Genomic DNA, 26605 nt, shown 5'->3' with positions numbered 1-26605 from the left:
TCTTTTGTTTCTTACAAATTCTCAACAAACAATTATTTTCTTCTCTCTTTGGATCTCAGTTTCTGTCTATGTATTCCAACATCAATGTCCGTCTTTGTATCCCAATCTCAGTGTCTACCCCTGTATTCTAATCTCAGTGTTTGTATTATCTCTCAGAAGCGCACTATTTATAGGTATAGGGGACCATTCAATTTAATACTAATAGATCAATTAGCACCTCATTTGGTCATTCAAATTTATTTCAAATTGACTCGCCTATTTTTAATTCATATTTCCCATAATTGCTAGATTTTCTTTTATGCTTGCAAGTTTGAAGCTGAAGATGTTGGCCCACTTCTTTTTTATTTCATTTTTCCTTTTCTGTTTTTTATATTTTCATTGTAAAAACTTTCCCTATATTTTTATTTTTTTCCTTGTTTTTCTCACTTTATTGCATTAATAAATTTTACCTCTTTATGTTATATAAGTCCCGAACAAAATGAGATGTCTACAATGATTACCAAAATTATTATTTTAGTTATTAATAAATATTACAAAATATTAATATATTAATTTAGGTATCAATTCATGAGTATTACAGATACCATTAAAAGAAATATACGTAAAACAATTTATTAAGTGCTTGAGACATAAAGGTATAGTATCCGAGTCTATACTTACTAACTTTATTGTCTTTTGAAAGTTCATATTGTTTTTGAATTATTTTGTTCTTACCAATTCTTAAGGATTAAAAAAAGTATGAATTGTTTGCTATAAAAATGTAATAGCCTAAAGTTACATGAAGAAGTAAACTTCACATTTAACATCAAGCACATGTCAGAGACCAGATGTGCAACTGGAATCAAAAGGAGCCCTATCATATTATGAAGCCATAAAACCAAAGAAAATATTGAGAAATTAAGAACTCATTTGGTTAAAGATCCAAAAATGAGTTACCATCTTCTTGTTGAGAATTGGAAACAGGAGAAAATTTGGCTAAGAACCCATTTGGCTAAATTTCCCAAAACGTGTTTGGTTAGCTGTTTTAAAAAGTTTTCCCAAAAGTGAAAACTACATCTTGTAAAGATTGATCCAAGTGAAAAATTGTTAATAAAAGTACTGCTACTAAATAAAAAAGCAGGTGGAAGGAGATGACCAAAGGCTCTAGTGTGGGAAACCCATGGAACATTTACAGTGGTCCATGATAAAGAAATTTGGAATATACTATCTCCATAAATAGAATATATCCATAATAAATCCATTCAGTATTCCTAATTTGTTGGGATTGTACCATTTAATGTGTACAAGCACACACCCAATTTGTTGAGAAAAATTAAAGGATGCTATTATCATAAAGTCCTGTTTTAAATCTTAAACCAAAAAGTTATAAATGATAAACATTGTTATTAGAAAAAAAAAAAAACAGAAAAACACAAACAAAACATGAAACACAAAGCAAGAAAAACAAAATGTGGATCCAGATAGAATTTTTTTTGAAATATTTATTAAAATTGTTGAGCCTGCATGAAACTCTTGAATAGCAATTGATAACATCGTTTGCATGAGAGCCATCAAAAAGCACCTTCAAACTGTTGAGGAAAATTTTTATCATTCTTCAAAGCATCACCCAATTGAAATCACATTCTCTTCTATATCCTTCTAACACATTATAAAATCCAATTCCAAGTTCAGCCCACACAGCATTTTTCATATACAAACACCACAACAAAGATTGCATTTTATTGTAGAGTCCAAGTAAAATTACCCAACTGAAATTTCATTGGACTAGATAAAAAAACAAGCTTTGTACCATGTCCCAACCAAACTGGTAGCCAAGTTACGGCTCAAAAACCATATTTTCTGCCTCCCGCTTGACTGATTCGAACAGCACAGAGGATAAATAGCGCTCTCCAAAGCTGGGGAAAACCACCTGTTCATGTAGAAGCTAAAAATTTAGAACAATAGTACTATCAGTTGAGATAAGGACATGTACATGGAGGACAACAGATCCAAAGAAAGCCCAAGCTAAATTTACAATATGTAGAATAAATGATGGGTAAAGTTATTCGCACACCAGAATAAGTTTCTCATGTTGCACACGCCATGTTATAATGAGGAGTTCAATAAATAAATGGAATACAGAATGCAGGAAGCTAAAGCGGAGATGCATATTGCACTGCACTTCAAATAGCAATTTTTTCCACACAGATGGAATTGCATGTCGATGAAAACCTCATACCCCAAATGGTTTATGTTAATGAAAATGTCTGATAACTTCAATCAATAGAACTTATCAGAGATCCCAAAAAACACATCCCAAGCTGATTCTGCCAATTACCAAAACAGACGATCTTTCTTCATTTCATTTGTCATTTAGAATCATCAATGGAATAATATTCGAACCAAACAAAAACTCATTCAAGATTGTTGAGTTTTAGGCTTTAGTTTCTTAAAGTAAGAATAGGTTCGAGCAACTAAATTAGGCCTGTTCCCTACCTCATATAATATAACAGCGACTAGAATCTAAAAATTACACATTGACCCACACAAGATGTTTTATTACAAAACTGCTATCAGGAGATAGTAATACTCCTCACACTCCCCTTGAGCATTAATATCCTCCATGCCAGCTCGATGCAAAGGTTATATAACTTAGATCATCTCAAGCATCTTGATCTCCTAACTTCGACATAAGGTGATGCCACTTTTTTAGACATGGCCAAATCATGACTGAAAGGACAGTCCACTTCGATGTGTTTTGTATTCTGATAGGTAAGAGGATTATTTGCAATACAGATAGCAACTTTGTCATTGCAGCACAGTGCACCTCAGAAAGAATAGTTCGACCCAACTGTAGCCCACAACCAGCATGGGTCATAGCTATGTATTCAGCTTCAGCACTTCCTTCTACCACATTGTGCTTCTTATTCCTCAAAGTCTGGATGTGGCTACATTACTATGAAATGGACCTCATATCGTCTTGATTTTCAACCCAATCCACATCTAAATATGCAAAATATCAACATGACTTACATCCTCTGATCTCTATGTCCCTTCCCTGGAGAATTTCCAAATACATCAAGATCTAGCATACAACCACCCCCCCCCCCCCCCCCCAAAAAAAAAACATGTGCCTATTCAGGATCATCGATGAAATAGCTTACAACCCAAGTGGATATACTACTGGTCAGGTTACTGTCAAATATATTAGCTTATCCACTAGCCTACCATGTTGATCAGGATCAAATAAGTGCTTCCACTGACTAGCAATTCACATTAGCATCTACTGGCTTGAACCCAATCATACCTGTTCCCTCAAGAAATCAAGTACATGCTTCCACTGAGACAAATTAATCCCAAGCTTGAGTACATAACAGCTTCAATACCAAGAAAGTACCATAACAGACTATATCTTTAATCTGGAAAATGAGTAAACTCCTTGAGGTCAGCAATCGCACCATGGTACTTCCAGAAACAATATCAACATACACTACAATTATCACACAACTGAGAACAATGACATACACAAACAGAATGATATGAGCACAGTCACACAAAGCCAAAGGATTGTGACCACCTCACTAAACATCTCAAACAAAGCATGAGGTGATTGTTGTAGACCAGAAATGGCCTTTTTCAGCCTATGAGCTTTACTGAACTACCCCTGCAGGCTGCTGCATGTAAACTTCCTCCTGGCAGGTCACCATGTAAAAAAAACTTTCTTGACATCCCACTGATATAAGGGTCAATCAAACAGGGAACCAAGAGATATGACACCCAGTTCAGACATGCTGCAAAAAGAAACGGTACCAAAGTAGTCCTCAGTATCCTTTGGCCATGAGGCAAGCCTTAAGCTTCTCAATGTACAATCAATGTGGCATTTTGCAGTGTAAACCCACCTACAACTACAACCCACTGCGGGTTTGCCAAGAGGAAGCTCGGTCAATTGACTCAATTACCAGTTTATCAGCCTGCTTCAGAGCAGACAACATTCATCATTTGCGTCCAACCAGAGCATGAGGCAGCTTATTGAAAGGTCATAGGGTTGGCAATAGGATGCTTTGTGAAACAAGAATGGTACCTGTATGCAGAGTAATACACTGCTGAAGAGTAGGGTCCTCAGACAAGGAAGTTGATACATGTGTAATAGAAGAGGACGCACTGCTTGTCATCACTGGCATTGCCACAGTTGAAGTACTTTAGATGTTGATAGAATAGGACCATAAGAACCTCTTGTTCCATAGGCTTGGGCAGCACAATTGCTTCCTTAGTTCCTTCCCGAGTAGGAACGAATATATAAAGACTTACCTAAAAACTGATGAATAGCTTTTGAGACAACAGGGCAGTAGCACTTGTAAGCTTTTTGAATATGTGAATATCCTAAGAAAATTATTTTGATGCTCCGAATGATAACTTATTTCCCATCAAATGAAAATTATTCAAAAAGCAACAAGCAAACATGCATAAAGGCTTTGTATGGATATTTTTGAAATAACAGAGCACAATGATTTATTTCCCAAAGCAGATGGTTGCTCATCAATACGAAAACAGGCAGTAAGGAAGCATCTACCAAAATTGATGAGCTACACTTATATGAATCAATAAATCATGTGCTGCTGCCGCATAAAGTAAATGTCTATTCTTCCACTCAGCAACTCCGTTTTGTTCGGGTGCATGGTGATGTAAAGCAGTGGAGAGACAGAAACAGAGCACCACAGTAGGAAGATAAACAGAAAGGAGAAGATAAGGAGAAGAAGGAAGGAGGAGAAAAGGAAAGAAACAGCAAGACAAAAAAGAAAGGGCCGAACAGAGAAAAGGAGGAGGGAAGAAGAAGAAAGGAGGAGGAGGAGGAATAAGGAAGGAGAAGAGGAAGAGAACTGCATGAGAAAAAAAAGGGGGTGAGAACCAAGGAAAGCAGTGCTGAATTCCAAATTCAAATTGAAATTCTCAAAAACTACATACTAAGCCTAATACAAGCACAGTTTCCTAAATCTATGCCTAAAATGAATTGCCAAACAGGCAACCTAAACGATTTAGGTGGTCCTCCATCATATGAGGACAAGTCTAATGCATCATTCCAATAGAGATACAAAAATTATCAAAAGCTCCTCAAACATTTTAAAGAGCATTGGCTGCATTTAAGTCTTAATGGGAATACAGTACAAAACTGAATCTCTCTTTTTATGGAAAAAATTGATATTAAAAGGAGCATCAGCCCTTGATTTGAACAACTAAACCCAACAAATTAGAGAACAGTAATCCACAAATGAAATCAAGTATGAATAACCAAGAGGGCTTCTATGTCTAAATCAGATGGTTTTTCGAAATGTCAACAAAACCCAGAAAAGAAATCCTGTGAGCTTTCCCTATGGCTGACAAGCCTCACCATTTATACTAGATAAAGATCTAAGACAGGGAACAAGCTTCCATAAGGTTGTAAGGCAGGATAAAGGCCCAAGTTCCACTGGATAAGAGACTATTGGCATAAAGAGCAGCACCATCACATCAACAAGAAAAGTTCATCAGCCTCATGGCTCCCCACCAGTTTTCATCCTCATTTGAAGGTCATGGATGAAACAATCAGTAAAAAAAAACGTTTTTATGGAAAAATGTGAAAAGTTTTGTTAGATGATCCACAGATATCAAATGAAAGGAAATGAGGAACAAAGTGTACAGATTGAGGACAGGCTAAGCAACGGGCCTAGATGTGCCATGGGCAAGGGACAGAGGAATGGGGTACAAAAATGTAAATAGAATAAAATGAGGGCATACTAGACATGGTTCTGATGCACTCAAGTCAATAACCTGAGGAATAAAGGAAGAGGTGGCTAAAGCACACATCGAAGAGAGGGAATCCCCTCAAGACAACACCACAGTATGGTAATAGGGTAACTCAATCATCTAACCATCACTCTGCACCCCTATAAAACTGGTTTGCCCGTGCTATTCTGCAGGGATATATATAGGGTTGTTTGGTTAAATTTTATCTAAACCAAAACCAAATCAAAGGAAATCGGTTTGCAATTCACAGAACCAATCCTGAACCAAGTCCAATGAACTGACAGTTTACAGGTCGGGTTCAGTTTTCCACGTGGTTATCCTGTTAAATTATTCATTTTTAAAAGGTAAATGTTCTTGGCTATTTTGCCACAAAGGCTTTCGCGGCCAATGATCTTCCAAATGAACATGCTCGTTAACACGGGGAAGGCTGGACAGGACAACAACCCAACACGTACCACTTTCACCCCCCGAGAAGTATGTGCAACACTGGATGCTGCTCTGTGCCTTATGTTCCCTCCACTCCCCTTAATAAGTATGCCTTCTGCTGCTGCAGTAAAGTAACCACTTACATACTCCATCAAACCACATAGCGTGTGAAATATTTAATGAACCAGATAAAGAAAGCATGAAACTTCAAAATTATAAATATTAAATTAATAATATAAATTTAATAGTTACAACTTGGGTTTTTTTTAGGTTTTTTCCTTCAGTTATTTTACCTCGAATTGGAACCCAAACAGAAACCGAAACCAAATCAAAAACCAAATAAATAAAGAACTAAAATGGAAAACCATAAGCAAAGAACTTAACCAAAATGAAAGAAGGGTTCAGCTTCAGTCAAGTTTTTGGTTTTTCATGAAATTTTCTACATCTACCAGCCAACCATGCTTCCCAGCATTTGTCCAGTATGATTTGCCTTGCCAAAATAAGTGCACTTCCTTATATCTCCAGTGCCTCCACCTTTACTACCAGCACAGCCTCAGCCTCCAAACCTCCTCTCCCTCTAGTAGAGCCATCACAAGTAGAGGAACAAGTTAGTACGATGGCAAAACATTCTCTGATAGTGATGAAACTATTGGGAGGAAATGATGTTCACTGCACTCTAGCCTAAGCACTGCACAAGGAGGGCAAGGATAACCTGCTAGAATCTGTCCATGATTTCCTTGCTGCTCTAGAATTTGGCTGCATAAGAACTTGGCAATATAAAGCTCATCTTCTTGTTGCTTGTTTTGTTTTCCAGTATCACTACTAACATGATAATAGATCTTTAACTCCATCATACACTGAAGAACACCAAATACTCACCAGACCTAATGGTCCTATCATCTTGCTGCAACTTAAAAACATATTCATACAACTGATTAACTTGAGGTCATTCTTATACTGCTAATATTGCTCTCTAATTGCCTCTGACACTCCTTAGGCAGTCTTATAAAACATGAACTTCCACTGACAAAGGATTCCACATTGTTCCAGAGCCACAATTTCACAAGATAATCATCTTTCTTCCACTCAAAATATTTCACAGATGTATTTTTTTTACGGGGGGGGGGGGGGGGGGGGGGGGTGGGGGAATCATCAATCACATACTTGAGCACGTCCCCTCCCCAAAAGCTCTAAAATGCAACCAGATCAATCATTCTCATTCAATTCTACAGTTATAATCAGAGTATGAGCCATCAGAAGAACTTAGAAGGGACACTTTGATATCACTTGATAGAATCTAATAATAGTACACATGGCCAGGAAAACCAGAAACATTACAAGATACTGAGCAGCCATTCAACCCACGAGATAGGCACAACACAGGCAGAAACAGGACAGGACAAGATCAAGCAATTGATCAAACAAATCACCAATTGATCAAGCAGATGTGCCAGTCACCAAATTGATCAAACAAATACTACTGCCTGTCAGTCACACACATAATTGATAAAGCAGGTTCTGCCTGTCACAATTTCATAACTCTAGTACTGCCAGCCACGCACAATTATAGAGCAGCAATATCATGAATATCTATCAAACTCAGCAACTAGTAATTCCAGCACATAAGCATGAAACAAACAGGATGGAACTACAAGAATAAGCCTTAAAAAAAAGGCATTTCGTTAGTGATCCATTACAGCTGGAAAGGAGCAGCAGTCTTTGAAACATGCTGCATAGGGGTAAGACAAAAAGAGGGGGAACCCCTAATCAACTCTCCAATCTATGACAATACTTGAGATTTGATAGAGAAAAAATTGTGAGAGGAATAAGACGAAAGAGATGAAAAGGACAAATCAACTTGGTATTGCAGATGCTCTGATGCCAACAAAATTAGGTCTGCAGCCCTCTTTATATATTATAATTAACCAATAATGACAAGGACCTAAAAATTAAAGATCAACCCCACATTTAAACATTTCTTTTCAAAGAAATCCCTGTCAGGAGGTAATAATAAGACTCAACAAAGATAATTTTAAATTTAAACCTCTATGGAACCAAGCAATTCCTCCTTACACATAATATATGCGTGTGTGTGTGCGTATATATATATATAAATACCGATGAAAAGAAGAAAATGGACTTACAACAATGAGCTTTCCAGCATTTTCAGGCCTCTTTGCTATTTTGATTGCAGCTGCAGCCGCAGCACCAGAGGATATTCCTACCTGAAAATAAATGTTCCAGCAATAACCGTGAAAGGCATGCAACAAAACAACAAGATATTAAAACTTCTTTACTTCTAAATGAGAATAGAGTTGTGACTGTTCAGGCCCACTTAAACTAGATCAATTACAGTGAACTTACCAGCAAACCTTCTTTCAATGCAAGAAGCTTAGCAGTTTCAATAGCTTCTTCACTCGATATCTGCAAAGAAATATTAAGAGGAATGAGAAATTAGATTAGTAGTACTCAAAGATAATAAACGAAAGGCTGTCTATGCATGGAAAAGAAATTAAAACCTTTGTCTCATCAGAAGATAGTGCTGCATCATCAAAAGCATATTCATATAACTACAATAGCATCTGGAAAGAAAACTATTCAGCAACATCTAGAATACTTCAAGAGGTCAAAATCTTAGCAACTTCGGTTGGGGATTAAATTCTCTCTCTCTCTGCCAGCAGAACCATGAAAGAAAAACCATGTTCCATGGCCATTGTTACGGTCCCACATCGGATGTGTACTAAGGAGATCTTGGGCTTATAAGGATGGTTTGGGCTCTGACTATGTGAGGTGTCTTTAATAGGACAAATCTATGACGCCAGTGGATCAAAGCGGACAATCCCTCACCGGAGTTGAGTCCAAGACCGATGCATTTGGTATCCGAGCCACCCTATGGGTATACTATCATGTGGGTGGATCCTACATTGAGGTGTAAGCCACTCTACTGAGGACGTCAAAGATCAAATGGGAGAGCTTGTCACGGTCCTACATCAGATGTGTATTAGGGAGATCTTGTGCTTATACGGATGGTTTAGGCTTTGACTATGTGAGGCACCATATATAGGACAAATCCGTGAGACTAGTGGGCCAAAGCGGACAAAACCTCACCAGAGTTGGGCACAACACTGTTACACCCATGCATGCATTTACATGGGGCACCCATAGTCTGCATAGGCATGGGCGTATACACTTCCAAAATTACCAAAAGATCAGCTTCCCATCAAAACTAAAGTAGATCACAAGTAAATAATAGTGTATATACTTCAGATTTTGAAACACAAGACTGCTCATCAAAATAAAAGTAGATGAGAAGCAGATAATAAAGGGACAAAGCCCTCACGGTCATGGCACAGAAATTAAAGCATGGTATTGATAAATTTAAGAAGTATCCACCTTGCAGGTCTTTACAACCCAGAGAACCACAGCGATTAATCGCCTTTTTGAAGATAGAAATCCATTTTAAAAGAATGCAACAATTGCCAACAGAACTAATAATGTGAAAGTAGAACCCATGTCAGCACAAATTTTTTATTAAAAAAAAAAAAAGTGGCAAAGCAAATTCTATTTCGCTTACCTGAATAACTTCATCAAGAATACCAGCGTCCAAAACTCCAGGAATAAAACCAGCACCAATACCTTGGATCTTATGTGGGCCTAATACAATCACATGTATGCAATTCATCATGCTAGGAGAAAGACTCAGACAACAAGAAGATAGTGATTGTCTCGAAAGTGCACAGATAAGATTTAACTAGAACATCACGTGCGCGCATACATTCTCTCTCTCTCTCTCTCGCTCTCTCTCTCTCTCTCTCCGTGTGTGCGGGCGTGCGCACGTGTATACATGCAAACCTATTTTATATTTATGTGTGCGTGTGGGTGTGTTTATAAACAACACACACACCCCAATGGTCGATTCCCCCCCCTCCCCCCCAAAAAATGATTAGACAAAAAGCTGAGGGCGAGCCTCGGATCAACAGTGAGGCTCCTTTGTGACCAGTTGGTCACAAGTTCGAATCCAAGGAAATAGCCTTACTACACACAAAAGTAGGGGTAAGGCTGCATACACTGTCACGACCCTCTCCCTACCCTTGCAAAGCGGTGGGCCTTGTGGCCTGGGGATGCCCTTTACAAAAAGTTGATTATCACAATACAATTTTTAAAGCATGAATGCCTGTAACATGTGGGTCATAGTCATCCTGATAATTAAGATGCTGATGTCGACTAAATTATCAGAACTCAATATTAAATATTCAATATTCAGTGATTTCAGCGTCAAAGAAGACAGAGATTTGTTTGGAGGGATGTGTAGCAAAAAGGGAAGTCATTAGAAATATTAATGAAACTTCACCTATAGGATCACAACAAAGGATGAAGTTCACAAGGAAACCCCTAGCAAACCATGGGGGATGCTAAAATCAATATCTAAAGGTCTGTTTAGCATCATTTCTGTTTTGTTCTGTTTTTGTTTCTGTACAGTGAAGAAACATATTATGAAAGCTCATTTATTTACGTCACTTGTTTTGTTGTTTTGTCATCAATTTTCACCTGCTCTCAAAAAAACTGAAAACCAGGTTCTATGGTTTTCAACTGTTTAGGCAACCTGTTGCCAGAAGCCTTTAATATGCAAAATGAAATTTTGTAAATTAAATCTTTCATTTCATATATAATTTTTAATTAAAACTAAATAAAATGACTGATTTATAATACAATTAAAATAGCAAATTAAAAAAAAATTCTAAAATTTTGGAAAAAAAAAATAATGTCATTTAAAAATAAATTTACTACTTTGCAACTTTCATGTAAAATATGATTCTTCTTGTAGCACTAAAAGAAAGTTATAAAATATGATAATTAAACAAAATAATTGTAATAATTTATATTTTAATATTTTTTTAAAATTTTAAACTTTATAATTTAATTTTAAATTTCATTATTTAATTAATATTTTTAAATAGTTATTTTATTCAAGGACAAAAATGAAAATTTGTTCAATCAAGTTTTTAATTTGTATTAGTTTTATAAAATTAACAAAACAGATTGCTGGTTTTCAATTTTTAGTTTTTGCTTCTACTTTTTAATTTTTGTTTCTGGTTTTTGTTTACATAATTTTTGACAGTGATAACATACAGTCCCTAGGTTAATAATACATAAATATCAGGCACTTGTGTCTGTTTGGTAATGCTTTTGGCAGAGGTGCAGCTACTTTTGAACACCAACACAGTACCTCAATTGTTTGAATTGAAATAGAAAAAAGGAAATATGAGTGTATTCAGTAGAAGCAATTGCAGTCCAGAGGCACAGTTTAAGAAGCAGTTTGAAGCACGCCTCTTACTTCTGCTTTAGCAAGAAAAAAAATGAATTTTTGCTTCTACTTTTTAATTTTTGTTTCTGGTTTTTGTTTACATAATTTTTGACAGTGATAACATACAGTCCCTAGGTTAATAATACATAAATATCAGGCACTTGTGTCTGTTTGGTAATGCTTTTGGCAGAGGTGCAGCTACTTTTGAACACCAACACAGTACCTCAATTGTTTGAATTGAAATAGAAAAAAGGAAATATGAGTGTATTCAGTAGAAGCAATTGCAGTCCAGAGGCACAGTTTAAGAAGCAGTTTGAAGCACGCCTCTTACTTCTGCTTTAGCAAGAAAAAAAATGAATTTAAGCAAGTACAGATGTCATCCCTATATCTTCATTAATGACAGACTGTAAAATCAAAAGAGTGTCTATTCTGGTCATTTTTTACATTCACGCCACTATCATAGCGGTATTTACTATTTACTAAACACATAGTAAAGCATGTTGTATACATAGCAGTTTTTCTTTTACCCGACAATTTTTCAGTAGAAAAGCCACAGTAGTTTCTCCACGACCATTTCCAAACAACGGTTTCCACACTGCTATAGCATTACCACTAGAGCCTCAAAAAACAACATATTAAAAAGAAAAAAATTATCAAAAGAATTATGCATCAAACCAATTTAGATGAAGTGAGAATATAACTTTTCTTTATATAATTTTAGAAAATAAATACTAAAATAACATAAACAAACCCCCCAACAGTGTTTGTTTATGAAAAACAAAATACTGGTAGAAAGCAATCTCAATCCATTTCTCAAACAAAAGCATAATCCAAACCATTTAGTTCATAATTGCTACGCACAACAATTTCTAACATCAAGAAGATTGAAGCAAAACTAGAAGAGCATGCAAATTTTGACTTACCGGGTTTCCCTCCAGATAATACAGCACTTTCTACTGGCTCTATACCATACAGCTGAAAACATAAAGAAAAAAGCAAATTGGCAATATAAGAAACAAGGATATTTACAAACAAACAACATGAATCATTCCCAATAAGGAAAATTCACAAAAGCCAACCTTAATATCAGGGTTTTGCTCTTTGAGGAACTTCCCTGCACCTGTTACCGTACCTCCAGTCCCTATTCCAGAAACCAAAGCATCAACTTTCCCAGCTGAGCCTTTCCAGATCTCTGGTCCAGTGGTCTCATAATGAACCTGAAGAGAAACAATAACAAACTCCTTGTAAATATCCCAGGTGAAAACTCCATGCTATTGCACAAGATATAGATGCAAATCGAACCTTTGGGTTAGCGGGGTTTTCAAATTGCTGAAGCATATAGGCATTGGGCGTCTTTGCCACTATTTCTTCTGCCTTCTGAACAGCTCCTTTCATGCCCCTTGCTGGATCAGTGAGGACCAGCTCGGCTCCAAAGGCACGGAGAATTGTTCTTCTCTCGAGACTCATTGAAGCAGGCATAGTGATGATGAGCTTGTAACCCTTAGCTGCTGCCATGAATGCCAGCCCTATGCCAGTATTACCACTCGTAGGCTCAATGAGGACACTCTGCAACAGCCATTAATTAAATGATCAGTGAAAACAGTGATGAATATTTTGTCCTCTCAAGATATTCAATAAACACTCATTTCACTCGCCCAAAATCCAGAAACCAGCAAATAATAATGATGGTAACAACAATTATCATTTCAAAATATTCAAAAAAAAATAAAATCCTGAAACAACTCATCAACTCAAATTCAGAAACCCCATAATGAAGAAGAAAGAAGAGGAGGAGGAGGAGGAGGAGGAGGAGGAAGCAACTTATACAAGGGTACGAAAAAAGCAACAGATTTATTAATGATTTGTGGTGATACCACCAGGACACCAGCTGACAGTTCCACATATAACAACAATATTAACAAGAACAACAATAACACCACTTTCATGGTGCCAGAGCACAACTATTTTCTCAGTGTTTCATAGTCGCAGGGATTACACCAGCTAAAAAACAAGACAAAGGGACAGAGGGAGAGGGATAAGAGTACTGTGAAATATATTGAGGGAAAGTACATTAAATCTCACATAAACAAGGAAGCAGATGAGACTACAAAATGCATGGCAAATAAAATTGATAGCATATCTATCATTCAACTCAAAAACTTGGTGGGCAGGTATAGGTTTAGCAAATGATGCACACCAACAGCTACAACTAAACTTGCAATCCAGTGATAAGCAAGGGTTACAATGTGGATCTACATATTATGTTTTACACATGGTATCAGTTATTATTAAGTAGGGTTTTACATAATGTTTTAAGAGGCTCAATCGAGGCTCGTCTTAAAATGAAGCATGCCCAAAATGCCTTGGGCATTTTGGGATATGTTTTACACAATATTTAGGTTAATGTGGATCTACACATTATTTTTTACGCATGATATCAGTTACTATCATTTTTAGGGTTTTACAAAATGTTAAGACGTGTTTGTTTGAAAGGGATGTCCTAATATGAGTTTATCTCTAGAACTCTTGAACCTCAACCTTGCAACAATAATTGAGGGTTGCATCTGGGATCATCAAACAAATTTGAACTTTGCAATGTAACTAATTTACACTTTGCAATGTTATAACTATCTCTTTTTATAGCAAAAGAAAAGATTTCATTAATAGGAGGAGAATTTACAAAAAAAAAAAAAAAGATGAAATCTCCAAAAAAAAAAATAACGAAGAAAGAAAAAGAAAAATCAAGTGAAAAGATTCCTCCAATCTCCTAAACTTCTGAAAGGCTAACTCCCCTGAAAAACCAACACACCACAAATTATTTTTTATTTTTAAAATTTTACTTGTAATTTTATTAATTTCCCTCTATTTTTAAAAAAATATGCAATGTAATTTATTTGCATACTTTTATCTAAAAAAAAAAAAGGGGTGTTTGGTATCACTATGAAAAATTATGAAATTGAAAACCAAGTACAAAAACTAAAAATCGAAAATGTAAACTAAAAAGTGAAAACCAGCAACCTGTTCAGCTAATATCTATAAAAAAATTTAAAAACAAATGCTCATTTTTTCCATAGTGGAAAAATTATTGTTGAAATAATAAAAGTACAAAATAATATAAACTAAAAATGCTACAATAAAAAAATTATTATAATTATTTTACTTTATTACTATATTCCAAAAATCACTTTACTATAAAAATCTAACTATACACAACAATTGAAAAATAGTACAAATATTTTGTAAATGGCTTTCTTATTTTTTGAATTTCTAAAATTTTTATAGGCATATTAATTTTAGTTATTTTTTTAATTTATATGACCATTTTATTTTAATTTTAGTTAATGAGTATGTATAAAATGAATGATTTAATCCGAAAAAGCTAAATCTAGATATTAAAAAATTCTGATTGCCAAAAGAAACTGAAAACTAAAAAATTTGGTCTTCATTTTTTTCACAAATAATTGAAAACTGAACAAAAACAGAAAACTTACAACGTAAACAAATGCATTTTCTAAATTTGTTTATTCACTGCATAGAAATGAAAAATAGAGAACAAAAAAATGATGCAAACAAACCAATTGCCGAAAGTCTTACACCTCAACAACTTAAGGCTTCGGCATCATAAGGATTAAAATGCCTCACTTATTGCCTTTTCCTTGTAAAAATTTCATATGTAATACAAACAAACCAAGGATCTGAAAGGATAAAATTGACATAAAAGATTGCTGTCAAGAGATGATTAATACATTCATTGATAAAAACAGGCCTGAGATAAAAAAAAATGTACTGGAAAGAAAAACTATGCAAGTAAAATTTATAAGAGTTCCACATTCATGAAAGACATGGGGTACATGTATAAGCATAACACTTTCCAAACCATATGCAAGTAAATACAGATTGAATCACTAACCTCCCCTGGTATGATTAGACCCTTTTCTTCTGCATCAGCAATCATACTATATCCAATCCTGCGGCATCAGAAATGAATTTGCAAGTTATAATTTTTTTAAACATATGTCCATAAAAAAAGAAATATATTGACAGCAGTTACCATGATGCAATTTATAAAGCAGATTTCTAAACCATACAACTCTCAACTGCCAAACAAGGATTTCATACAACACCCATCAATATAACAGCTCAGATGATGCAAGAATAGATTAATATGGTACAACACCACATCATCTCATGACCATAGCTTTGTACCAAAATTATAAAATACAGAATGAGAAACACAATCAGGGTAAATAATTGCGGAATTAATGATCAAAATCCCAAATTATTATTAAGCATAAAAATATTCAACACAAACCTCCCATCCCACCAAAAAAATAAAAGGATTTTCTGCCAATACCTATCTTTGACACTTGAGCAAGGTTCCATCATCTCTAGCTTTGCGGCGATACGTGCCACACAGCCATCTACAACATTGTTCAAATATACCAATGGTGTTTTACCAATTAACTGTACAAGCAGATAAACAAGAGTAACCACGGTAAGCAAACAGCGTCATAAAATAACTAAAAGAAAAATATAAGGAAAAAACGTAGGAAAAACCAGTGACAAGATAACAATCAGAGGAGCTTACTTCAGTAACATCTCTTGCAATCAGTGTCTTCTCCTCTGCCATTATTAATTTCTGCACAAGCAACTAAGAGGTGAATTACTCAGCCCAAACAAACAAACAAAGATATAAACTCTTCATTAAAAAAATTAAAAACCATTAACAACCTGTTACAAGCATATTTTTACATTCAAAGGCAAATCATTGAAAGACTAAGATTGTTTGGATCTTTGCTACACTAAATTAAACAATTCCATAAGAATAGAGAATACTAGAAAGGAAGCATGGATTCAGAAAGGGAAAAAAAAAAGGTAATGAATCTATTTTGAATAAAATTTCATCATTCCCCTTGTAAACTTTGATATGCAAAAAAGGGAATGGGTTCATGTAGACAAGCTGGCATGCTCAAAATCATAAAACAAAAGAAAAGCAAAGCATCCATTGCAGTAACGAAATCTTTAGCCAAAAACTCGTACCAAACACAAAAAATAGATTAATTAAATATTTTAGAGAAAAAAAATTTAAAAACTACTTATTCCACTATTACATGGACCCATACCGTACATTCTGCCCCCAACAAGCACCCCGGGAGGCTGCATAAGGAAATCTCATAGAGATCTCATCGAAAGCTCAAAAAGGCTGTTAAAACGATCAGAAGAACGTCTTAGAAAATGAAATCTACTTACCAAAAGAAAGAGTGAAAAATAATTACTCTTCGTTTCTTTTATTTTCATATATTTTCTCACCAACCAACCGGAGCCTCAACCCACGACATTTCAAGCCTCAAATCTTTAAAACCTCACAAAGCTGATTTAGATTTTGCACACAAAACCTCTCAAATAAGGTTTCACGTTAACCCAGAATTTGGTAAAACATAAACAGTAAACAATTACACTTCCTACAGTTTCTCAACAACAAAAAAGAGCCCACGAGATCAAATCTTATAAATTTTACAAACAATGTGACTTTCCGCGCAGATTACAAAGGAATCGCGAACTATAATCACAAAGTTCGTCTCAAAAGTCTCCCCAAGAAAACGAAAACGAAAACGAAATTTAAAACAGATAAAATATATATATATATATATATATATATTAAAAGTTTTATTTTTCGTCATCCTCCACTTCTCATCAATCAAACAGAACCCACAGCAATCCAAGAATCACCCCTTATAAATTTCTCAAGCAAAGCAGAATTTGCATACGGATCTTTGAAAAATGAGCAGTATGATCAGTATTTCCAATGTTATAAGATCAATAGAATTCCAGAACTGAGCTTTGAACTATTAACCCAAAAACCTGATCTCAGCAGACAAGAGCAGGACTGTTCTGAAGAGATGGAGAAATTGTGAGGAAATCGGTGCTTGGCATACAGAGTGACTCTCCGTGACGATCTTTCCCAAGAGCTATAAAACGATAAATTTTTGTCCTTAACACGTCAGCAGCTGAGTCGCCATGCCCTCTTTTTTTAGACCCATTCATTTTTTTCACCAATATTTTCTTGAATAAACACTTTGCAAAAATATGCAGATTTTTTTTAAATAATAATTAATAATTTCATGAATTTTTTAGCTAAAATTTTATGAAAAATAGTTTTTTTCCCAATTATGCTTTTAGAAATTTTATAAACTTTCCTCAATATTTATTTATTGTCACTACACCTAAAAAGTTAAGTTATTAAGTTGTGCATCAACAAAAGTACAACTCGACAATACTTAAGAAAAACAGTTTTCTAAACACCACAAAATAAATATGGATAACAATATTAGAACCTAAGAACTCCTAGTAATTAGTTCTGATACTATGTTAAATTAACACTTCACCTAAAAACTTAATTGTGGGCATATAATGTAAATCAAGTTTTAACAATATTTTATACTTTATTTAGATTGAATTATTTGAGGCAAAAAAATTTATTTTTCTTTCAAAACAATTGTTTGGATAATATTTCATAAAATAAATTGAAAGAAAGAAATATTCATTTTTAATTTACATAATTTTTAAAAAAATTTCAAAAAAAACTCCATCAAAACAAAAGGTAAGAAAAGTAATATAAAAACCAAGTAACTAACAAATAAAAATTTAATTTGATAAAATGCGATTAAGAATTTTCTTTTTTATTTTTTTGATAGCCATTTAAACAAAAAAGAAATTTTTCCTTTTTTATTCTTTTTAGCTTTAGAAAAATTGCCACCCCTATATTATTTTTTTTTTTTTTTTTTTGTCTCTCTAGCTGTTCAAAAAAGTGCTAATTTTTAAAATATGGATAAAACAATTTTGAAGAGACATCACTAGGTTTGTCTCGGATCCCACATTAATCTCATTCAACAATAGTAATAAGTAAGGATTTACTTTTTAAATAAAAATAATAAATAATTAAACTGAATATCCCGTTTATACACTTATTAAAATAACAACAATTCAATGTCATTACATATTGGAGTGGACATAAAGGTTGAAGATTATCAAAAAATTACTCTTTCTTTCACTTAATGATCGGCTAACAAGATATAGCGTCACAAAAATCAAATTTTTAGATTAACGCTAATACTACGACATAATAATTTACGAATTTTCAAAATATTTTCATAACCAAATAATTATTATGTTTATTATTTTTATTTTTATTATATGCATAAGTTAAATGGGTATGTTTTTAGTGGTGGGTAGAGAAAGTCGTGACCTGTACGCAAAAAAAAAAACAAAAAACAGAAAAGTCGTTGGCAAATTTTCAACGTCTAAGGCAGTGGGCCCCTCACCAGGATATCCCTGAAGATACGGAGAAAACTACTAAAAAGGGTATAGTAGAAAGCATATAGGAATATGATTGAATTAATTTATGGCTTTCCAAATATAGCTTCAGGGTTAATGTTTTTAAAATAAATTTTAAATTTGGAATCTTCAAATTTAAAACGGGTCAATTCAAATAATGTATTTGGACACAATGTCAAATTTGTTACCGTGTAACATCTAAAAATGAATTTTTGCAAATCAATATTTTTAAATAGAAACTATTTTATTTTTCAAATCAATCTTACTATCATTTAGTAGTTATCCTAAACTTGAAATGAATTGAGATTAACTTCCAAGTATAGATGAGTTATCCTAAATTGGAAAGGAGTTGAGATTCACTTCCATGGATATATTGAAATTAGAAGTGAGCACAATTCTGTGAAAATTGAATTACCCAAATTAATTGAGTCAATTCGGTGGGTTCGATTTTAGTTTAAATTTTAATTCGGTTCGATTTGGTTCTAATTTTGGTTAAATTCAGTTATAGGTAAATTTAATTGAATTATATAATTATTAAAAACAAAATATAAATTATATATAATGATAACTAGTATCTTTGGGATTTTAGGGTTCCAAATTCCCATTTCCATTCCTTTTCACTTTCCAGTTCAAGCCTCAACCCTCCAGCCATCTAGCGAGTCAGCAATCATGCCACCAACCAGCCTCTGTCCTCCAGCAAGTCACCGACCACGCCAACCAGCCAGCCTCCAACCCTATAAGACAAGGTTTTGCACTTCACAGTGTGCACTTCGCTGTGCTCACCCCTACTCCAAATCTAAACTTCCATCCCACAATTTGACTAATCGACTTCGTGATTAAGAGTCGAGACTTCGAGAGTTTAAGTCGCCTTGCCCTTGGCCCCTTGTCGTCGCTCAAGCCCTTGCCTAGTTGCTTGAATTGATTCACCCTTATTGTGTTTTCGTCCTAGGCCTCTAGCCCTTGCTGTGCCGTCACCCTAACCCTCGTCGCGGTTTCTATGATTGTTGCTAAATCATTCAAGATTACGATGCAGTTTTGAGATTTATGTCATTTTTCGAGTTTTTGATTTGAGATTATGATGTAGTTTTGGTTCGATTAAATTCAGTTAATCAAATTAAATGAAGATTTGGTTCGGTCAAATAAGGTTGGGTATTAAGGTTAACTCGGTTGGTTTGTTATGACAAATTCTTAACCGATTTTTTTCAATTAATTCAGTTAATTGACCGAATCGGCCGAATGTTCGCCCCTAATTAAAATATGAAAGTACCAAAGTAAAAATATGGTCATGATCCCACTAATACTCTAACATGATATTTGCAAAATAACTTAAGTTGTATTTGAGAGTATGAATTTCATGTCTTAAATTTGGATTGGATAATATTCAATACATTTTTGTATTCCATTTTGCCAAATCTGCACAAATCCAAATCCAAAACTTCTCCCTAACGTAGTGTTAATCAATTGGAAAATACCTTAATAGATGAATAATTTAGTGAGATAATTATGAACTCAGCAGAAGTGAAATAAGATAAAGGCAAAAATGTAAATTTAAAAATACCTTTGGTTGATGGAAAACTATAGTCTCGAGACTATAGTGCATAACTAATTTAAAAGATCTACAACTTTATATACAAATATAAAGCTTAAAAATAAAACTCCTTGTATTCTTATAAACAAACTCTTCATAAAAATGGAAAGATCGAGAAAGTATTGTGCTCGATGAAATTTGAGTAGGCGTAATTGTAACGATCCAGATTTTTAAATGAAATTTAAATAACAAAGAAAGGGGAATGGGAAAAAGAAACAGAAGGAAGTTGCCAAACTTCATCGACGAACACAGGGTTTCGTCGACGAAGGCTTTAAGAATTTCGTCGACGAACATAGGAGAAAATACCGAGAGGGGTTCTGAGGCAGCCTGAATTTCGTCGATGAATACAGGGTCTCATCGACGAAATTTGTGAAGGGCTCGTCGACGAAGAACGGGCTCGTCTACGAAATCCCCTGTTTTATATATACGAAAATCCAAATTTATATCTTATGAAAGAAGCCATCACTCTCTTCTCTCTCTCCCCTTCGGCTCTCTCTCTCTCTCTCTCTCATCATTTTTGGGCCAGATATACGTCGGATCGACAATCCGAAGTCACCACGACGCTCCTAGCGGAGTTCTCTCCAAATCTGCTGGAGCGGATCGTGGGAGAAAGCTAGTTGGAAATCATCCCAGAGTTGAGGTAAGGTTTTTTAAGTCATATTTGGTCTTACGCTAGTTATAAGAAATGTTGTACGCATGAAAATACTGAAGTTTAATACTGGAGGTTTTCAGTTTTAGGGTATTGGTCAGGGAACCCTTCAGGTGTTAAACTTGAATACTTTTGGGTAAAAACTTTCTACTCAATATTTGGGTTTTTGGCAGTTAAGGAAAATATTGTATGCTTCAAAATACTGAACTTTAATTCTGAGATTTTTTCATTTTCAGGGTGTTGAGTTAGGAACCTTGTGGGTGTGGGGCAGTTTTATTAGGGGCTTTCTAGGAATCAGGTAAGGGGATAAACTAAGCTAGTACTGTTTTGGAAAATGCTTATATATATAGTTATCATTTGATTTATGGAAAATGTATATGTTTATATATATATATATATATGTTTTATATTTGCAAAATACTATGAAAATGATCGTATGTTGAATATGAGGAAAATCTACTGTGTGGTATGAGTAAAAATGTTGTAAAATGTTGTTTTCTGGGAATGTGGATGATATGAATTTTTATTATAGAAGACCGACATACGGGCCGAGATGTTTATATATATATATATATATATATGGATGTGATTTGCCGGCGTATGGGCCGTGCTATGTGATTTGCCAGCGTACAAGCCGTACTATGTGATTTGCCAACATACGGGCTGTGCTATATAATTTATTGGTGTACGGGCCGTGCTATGTGGTTTGCCAGCATACGGGTTGTGCTATGTGATTTGTCAGTGTACGGGCTATGCTATGTGATTTGCCGGTGTACGGGCCGTACTATGTGGTTTGCTAGCATATAGGCTGTGCTATGTTAAAATGTATAATACCGGCGTACGGGCCAATGATTTTCATGATACACGTATATATATGCAAATGATATGAGAAAATGAATGATATGAGATATTTATGTATCACGATTTTAGTATATGTATATGATATCAGAACGTGGTTGGCTTGGTCTAGGCTAACACTTGCACAGTACCGTTGTTTTGTGTCCATGGTCTTCGTGATCATGATATCTGTGTTAACGCCGCTCTACAGAGTGGTGTGAGATTGGATGGTCGATGTGGTTATTTTCAATAAGTGTGCTGTTATTGCCCCTAGTGTACGGACCAGTTTGGGTAGACTCATTGGACCTACAGACTAGACTGTTGACTTGACAGTGGTCGGCCAACCATTGTCAAGTCCCGCCTTCGGGTCACACAACCTAGTCATGTGGGGGTAATACATGACAACAGCCAACTAATCCACCAGGATGGTTTTTATGTTATTATTATTATTATTATGATATGAGATAAGATATGTCATAAAAATGCAGTATTTTCTGCCATGTTGATTTATATATATGTTTTCCCAGATTTGATAAAACATTACTGAATGTCTTATATATGATATATGTTGAACATGAAATACTCATGTTGTCACACACTAGTATTAGTTTATTTCTCTTATTGAGAGGTGTCTCACCCCTAAATTTCATCAACTTTTCAGGAGCCCAGATAGGAGAGCGAGGAAAAGCCCCGCTGACATAGTGTGGATTATTAGCCCTTTTTGGAAGGGTAAGTTTTTGGTAGGGACAGTTGGATTTTTGTGGGAATTGTCCCTAGATTCATTTTTGGGATGTATATACTGAGAGATAGTGTTTGTAGTACTCTGGTATATGTTATGCACATTATGATGAGATGTATATGATTTTATACTTTCTGCTGCGTAAGCTTCTGCTGTATGTTTTGTTATATCCCTGGTACCCACGGGTCCAGGTGGATGATGACCTGCTGGACTGGATTGTGGGATATGGCGTATTGATTTTATAATATGATGATATTAAAATATATATATATATATATATATGTGAAAAATGAGCAGGTTGTGACAATAATAAAGTATTAGACAATAACAGGGTTGTTATTAAGGTGCATGTCTAGTCACTTTCTTAGATGATGTGCATCTTTCACAACATTCCTATGCAATAGTATTTGTGCAATGTTTGTATACCCTCTAAAATACGGCAATAATCAACTTGTATCGTTGAATAACCACTAAAGCATTATGATTGATAATAGTAAGGTCATCCCTTACAATGCATGACTACTACCGAAGTATGATTGTCATATTAATGTTGAGATATGTTTGTTAAGGATCACACGCCTACATTTGAGGCTTCCCATACATAGATCCATTGGCTTATGATTGTAGCTCATTACCTTGATTTTAGGAGATTAGTTTCCATTCTTTTTGAGATATCATTTATTTGTAAATATATTTTGTGATTATAAATATAGGATACTCACCCACGTTCAAGGTGTGGTGGGTTTTTCAAACCTTTTCAAGGTATCAACCTAAATGATCCTCTAGCGCCGCATCTCACTATTCTATCCCAGCGTCTCCTAACCATCAAGATGACCGGGGAGATCTTGGCTCTCAAATCGTCAATCTCTACAACCCCTCCCATGGCCACCGAAGGCTCTTCAACTCTTCTCCCTTTCCATACCCTTATTCACATGATCACCATCAAACTAATCTCCTAAAATCAAGGTAATGAGCTACAATCATGAGTCAAGGGATTTATGTATGAGACACCTCATATGTATTTGTCTATTTAAGGGAGTTCTAGACAGGCAAAGTTGTAACGCACTGACCCGTCATGTGGGCCCGGAGTGCTAGAAAACATAACATAAAAAAAAACATTCCCTGATACCATTTGCAAGAGGGTCCGACCCCAAAGAGTTCACGGTTGCCCTATCCATAAACAACAGTCAATAAAGCAGCGGAAAAATATCAATCTCTAAATTACCATACCAGAGTTCTAAGTCATTACTATTACATAAATGCTGCCAATGTTTCTATTACAATCCCCGAAAAGATAACCTGACCATAGTCCAGTACTTACACGAGTACTTACAAAAAGGACTCCCGAAAACACTACGCTCCAGAACCCACTAGAATGCTAGGTCCAGTTTCTTGCAGGACTTGAAACAAGATTTGTATAATGGGGTGAGACACTTCTTTGTAAAGTGGATCATATTACATCAGTGTGTGATCACATGAGTTTTTTCAAACAGAAAATAATAGTAAGTTTAACTTAAATGAATTACGTAGTTAAATCATTATAAACCCTGTAATATAGAAGATATATATATAATTCATGCAAAAGATAGGGTGACTCATTACAAGCGAGAATTCCCGAGGCTAGGGTAGGATACAAGCCCATACACTGTAAAATTCCTTGGTTCGGTACTCAAAGTTGTAACTCTGCCCATTTTATTTTTAAATCATGTATGTGCATATCGAACTCCTCCCTGCCAAGGAACAACGCATAAACACCATTTACTTCTCCCATGGTATTGGTTGTGCAGTCCGTAGAGTTGATCTAGCTCTGGCGGCCCACCAGTCTACTCACTTCAATGTTACAAGTCCGCCTTCCCACCCTGGATCAAACACCAGAGCCAGTGACCAATCAACTTTTCAGATACCCACCCTTACCAATAAAGCGTGGTTGCACTATATCACCCACTAGCAATGGTATTGTGCTTCCATAGTAACCAGTTCCTCAGGTGGTTCATACATCATATATACAATTTATAATGAAAGCACAGTAACTTGTTTTCATTTCGTAAAGCATTTAAGCAATTCTAATATTTTTTACAAACTCATTTATTCATCAGCATTAACAGGCATACACAGCCCTCGGTCTTAAACCTGTATCTTGTTTTCCATAATTTCCTGAAATCAATTTGGAACTCCAGTTCCCATATTTCATACCAAATATTCCACAAGTTCAGTTCATTCACATTAACCATCTCATGTCACACTCATTCTATTAAATATGCTAAATATAATAAACGATTTGTAAAACTACGATTTACATAAAACAAGGGTTCAAGCATTTCCAACTTTTAATATAATAAGAATATATAAGTTCGACGAAAAATAGAGACCATACTCCGAAATCCTAATTTTCTCGAAATCATAAAATAAATTTTAACCGCTTCAGATTTCAAAAAAACAATAAAGCCTTAAAAACCTACTTACCCTGATTTCGGAGTAACACCCGAAATGCTCAAATCAAAGATCTACTCCGTTGGACTTGTAGAGAATCTACCATAAATCCTCGTAGTAACTTCCATTTGTTGAATCTGTCAATAAGCGGCGAGAAATCGTAGAGAGAGAGAGAGAGCATGGGTGTGGGTTAGAGAAAGAGAGAGAGAAAAAAAAAATTTATGTTTCTTAATAAAGAAGTAAACAAAATTTCTATTTATAGAGCCCTTGACCCAATCAAATTCATCGATGAATGGTGCCTTCATCACCGAATCCTAAGCCTAAAATTTTCTGAACATTCTGGATCTTTTCGTCGACAAAGCTCTGAATTTCGGCAATGAACCACTTTGGGACTTCGTCAACGAGAACATGGACCTCGTCGATGAAACCTGCTAAAACCCCTTTTTTTTCCTTTCCTATTTAATTTGCTTATTTTCTTGGTTCGAGTCTTTACAATCTCCCCTCCTTATAAAAATTTCGTCCTTGAAATTTGCTAACTAATGCCAACCACCTATTTATCGCACAATCCATCCTTACCGAAGGGTCAGAAGCCACCCACATAATGGACTTATCCTAAATTCGTTATCTACCCTCAGTTATGGCAGAGGAATACCATGGTTACATACACTGTCTCATGAGATTACAATATCCATACAAAACTCTCCCAAAGACCAAATATACACTAAGCTATAAACAAACCTACACTAAAACACTATACATATGAACTAACACTTACTTACCGCTCTACTCACGTGTTCAACTTTGAGCATCTCTAAATAGTTGTGGGTAGTTCTGGCGTATCTCTAACTCAAATTCCCATAAAGCTTCCTCGACTGCGTGATTACGCTATAATACCTCTGCCAATAGAATTATCTTCGTATGCTGCTCCTGCTCCTTACAATCTAGGATCTGTACTGGTATCTCCTCATATGCTAATGTGTCCCCGAGCTCCAAAGACTCGTAACTGATCACATGTGAAGGATCCAGAACATACCTCTTGAGCATACATACGTGGAACACATCATGAATCCTAGACAGTGCTGGAGGTAATGTTATCCTGTACGCCACTAAATCGACTTTCTCCAGAATCTCGAACTGTCTGACATACCTAGGGCTTAACTTGCCCTTCCTACCAAACTTCATCACTCCTTTCATCGGAGCAATCCTAACAAATATGGCATCACCTATTTCAAACTCCAGCTCCCGTCGGTGAGTATCTGCATAACTCTTCTGCCGACTCTGAGCTGTCTTTATCCTCTCCCTGATAACCTGGACCTTCTAAGTGGCCTGCTCGACCAAATCTGGCCCTAAAATCTACCGCTCATTGACCTCGTCACAATACAACGGAGATCGGCATCTCCGACCATACAGTGCTTCATATGATTCTATCCCAATGCTAGCCTGATAACTGTTGTTATAGGCGAACTCAACTAATGGCAGATATTTCATCCAACTGCCACTGAAATCCAGTACACACGCTCGTAACATATCTTCTAA

The 26605-nt window shown here is 35.3% G+C and overlaps 1 protein-coding gene across 5 annotated transcripts; it reads right to left on the bottom strand.

The window, feature by feature from the left end:
- Positions 1-1571: 1571 nt before the first annotated feature.
- Positions 1572-17546, bottom strand: LOC131153192 (cysteine synthase). Of its 5 annotated transcripts, none has more exons than XM_058105332.1 (12): positions 17354-17432; positions 16615-16694; positions 16080-16130; positions 15846-15955; positions 15402-15459; positions 12794-13057; positions 12571-12708; positions 12415-12466; positions 9761-9840; positions 8551-8610; positions 8331-8411; positions 1572-1909 (listed from the first exon to the last, which is right to left on the bottom strand). In XM_058105332.1, the coding sequence occupies exons 3-12, from the start codon at positions 16119-16121 to the stop codon at positions 1817-1819; spliced, it is 978 nt and encodes a 325-aa protein (XP_057961315.1). In that variant the 5' UTR covers positions 16122-16130; positions 16615-16694; positions 17354-17432; the 3' UTR covers positions 1572-1816. The 5 variants fall into 5 exon arrangements, with proteins under 5 accessions (XP_057961315.1, XP_057961316.1, XP_057961317.1 ...); XM_058105333.1 differs by lacking the exon at positions 17354-17432 and adding an exon at positions 17260-17314; XM_058105334.1 differs by lacking the exon at positions 17354-17432 and adding an exon at positions 16802-17310.
- Positions 17547-26605: the final 9059 nt, after the last annotated feature.

The sequence above is a fragment of the Malania oleifera genome, chromosome 4 (genome assembly GCF_029873635.1).
Source record: "Malania oleifera isolate guangnan ecotype guangnan chromosome 4, ASM2987363v1, whole genome shotgun sequence".
Taxonomy (NCBI): Eukaryota; Viridiplantae; Streptophyta; class Magnoliopsida; order Santalales; family Ximeniaceae; genus Malania; species Malania oleifera.
The sequence above is the reverse complement of the archived record's forward strand: the minus strand, read 5'-3'. Positions and strand labels throughout refer to the sequence as shown.

Coding starts and splice junctions, on each gene's coding strand:
- LOC131153192 (XM_058105331.1), bottom strand. CDS start 16,121: ATGGCAGAGGAGAAGACACTGATTGCAAGAGATGTTACTGAA. Junction 12,467..12,570: donor AGCAAAACCCTGATATTAAG/GTTGGCTTTTGT, acceptor TTATGTTTTCAG/CTGTATGGTATAGAGCCAGT. Junction 1,910..8,330: donor ATGCTGGAAAGCTCATTGTT/GTAAGTCCATTT, acceptor CTACATGAACAG/GTGGTTTTCCCCAGCTTTGG.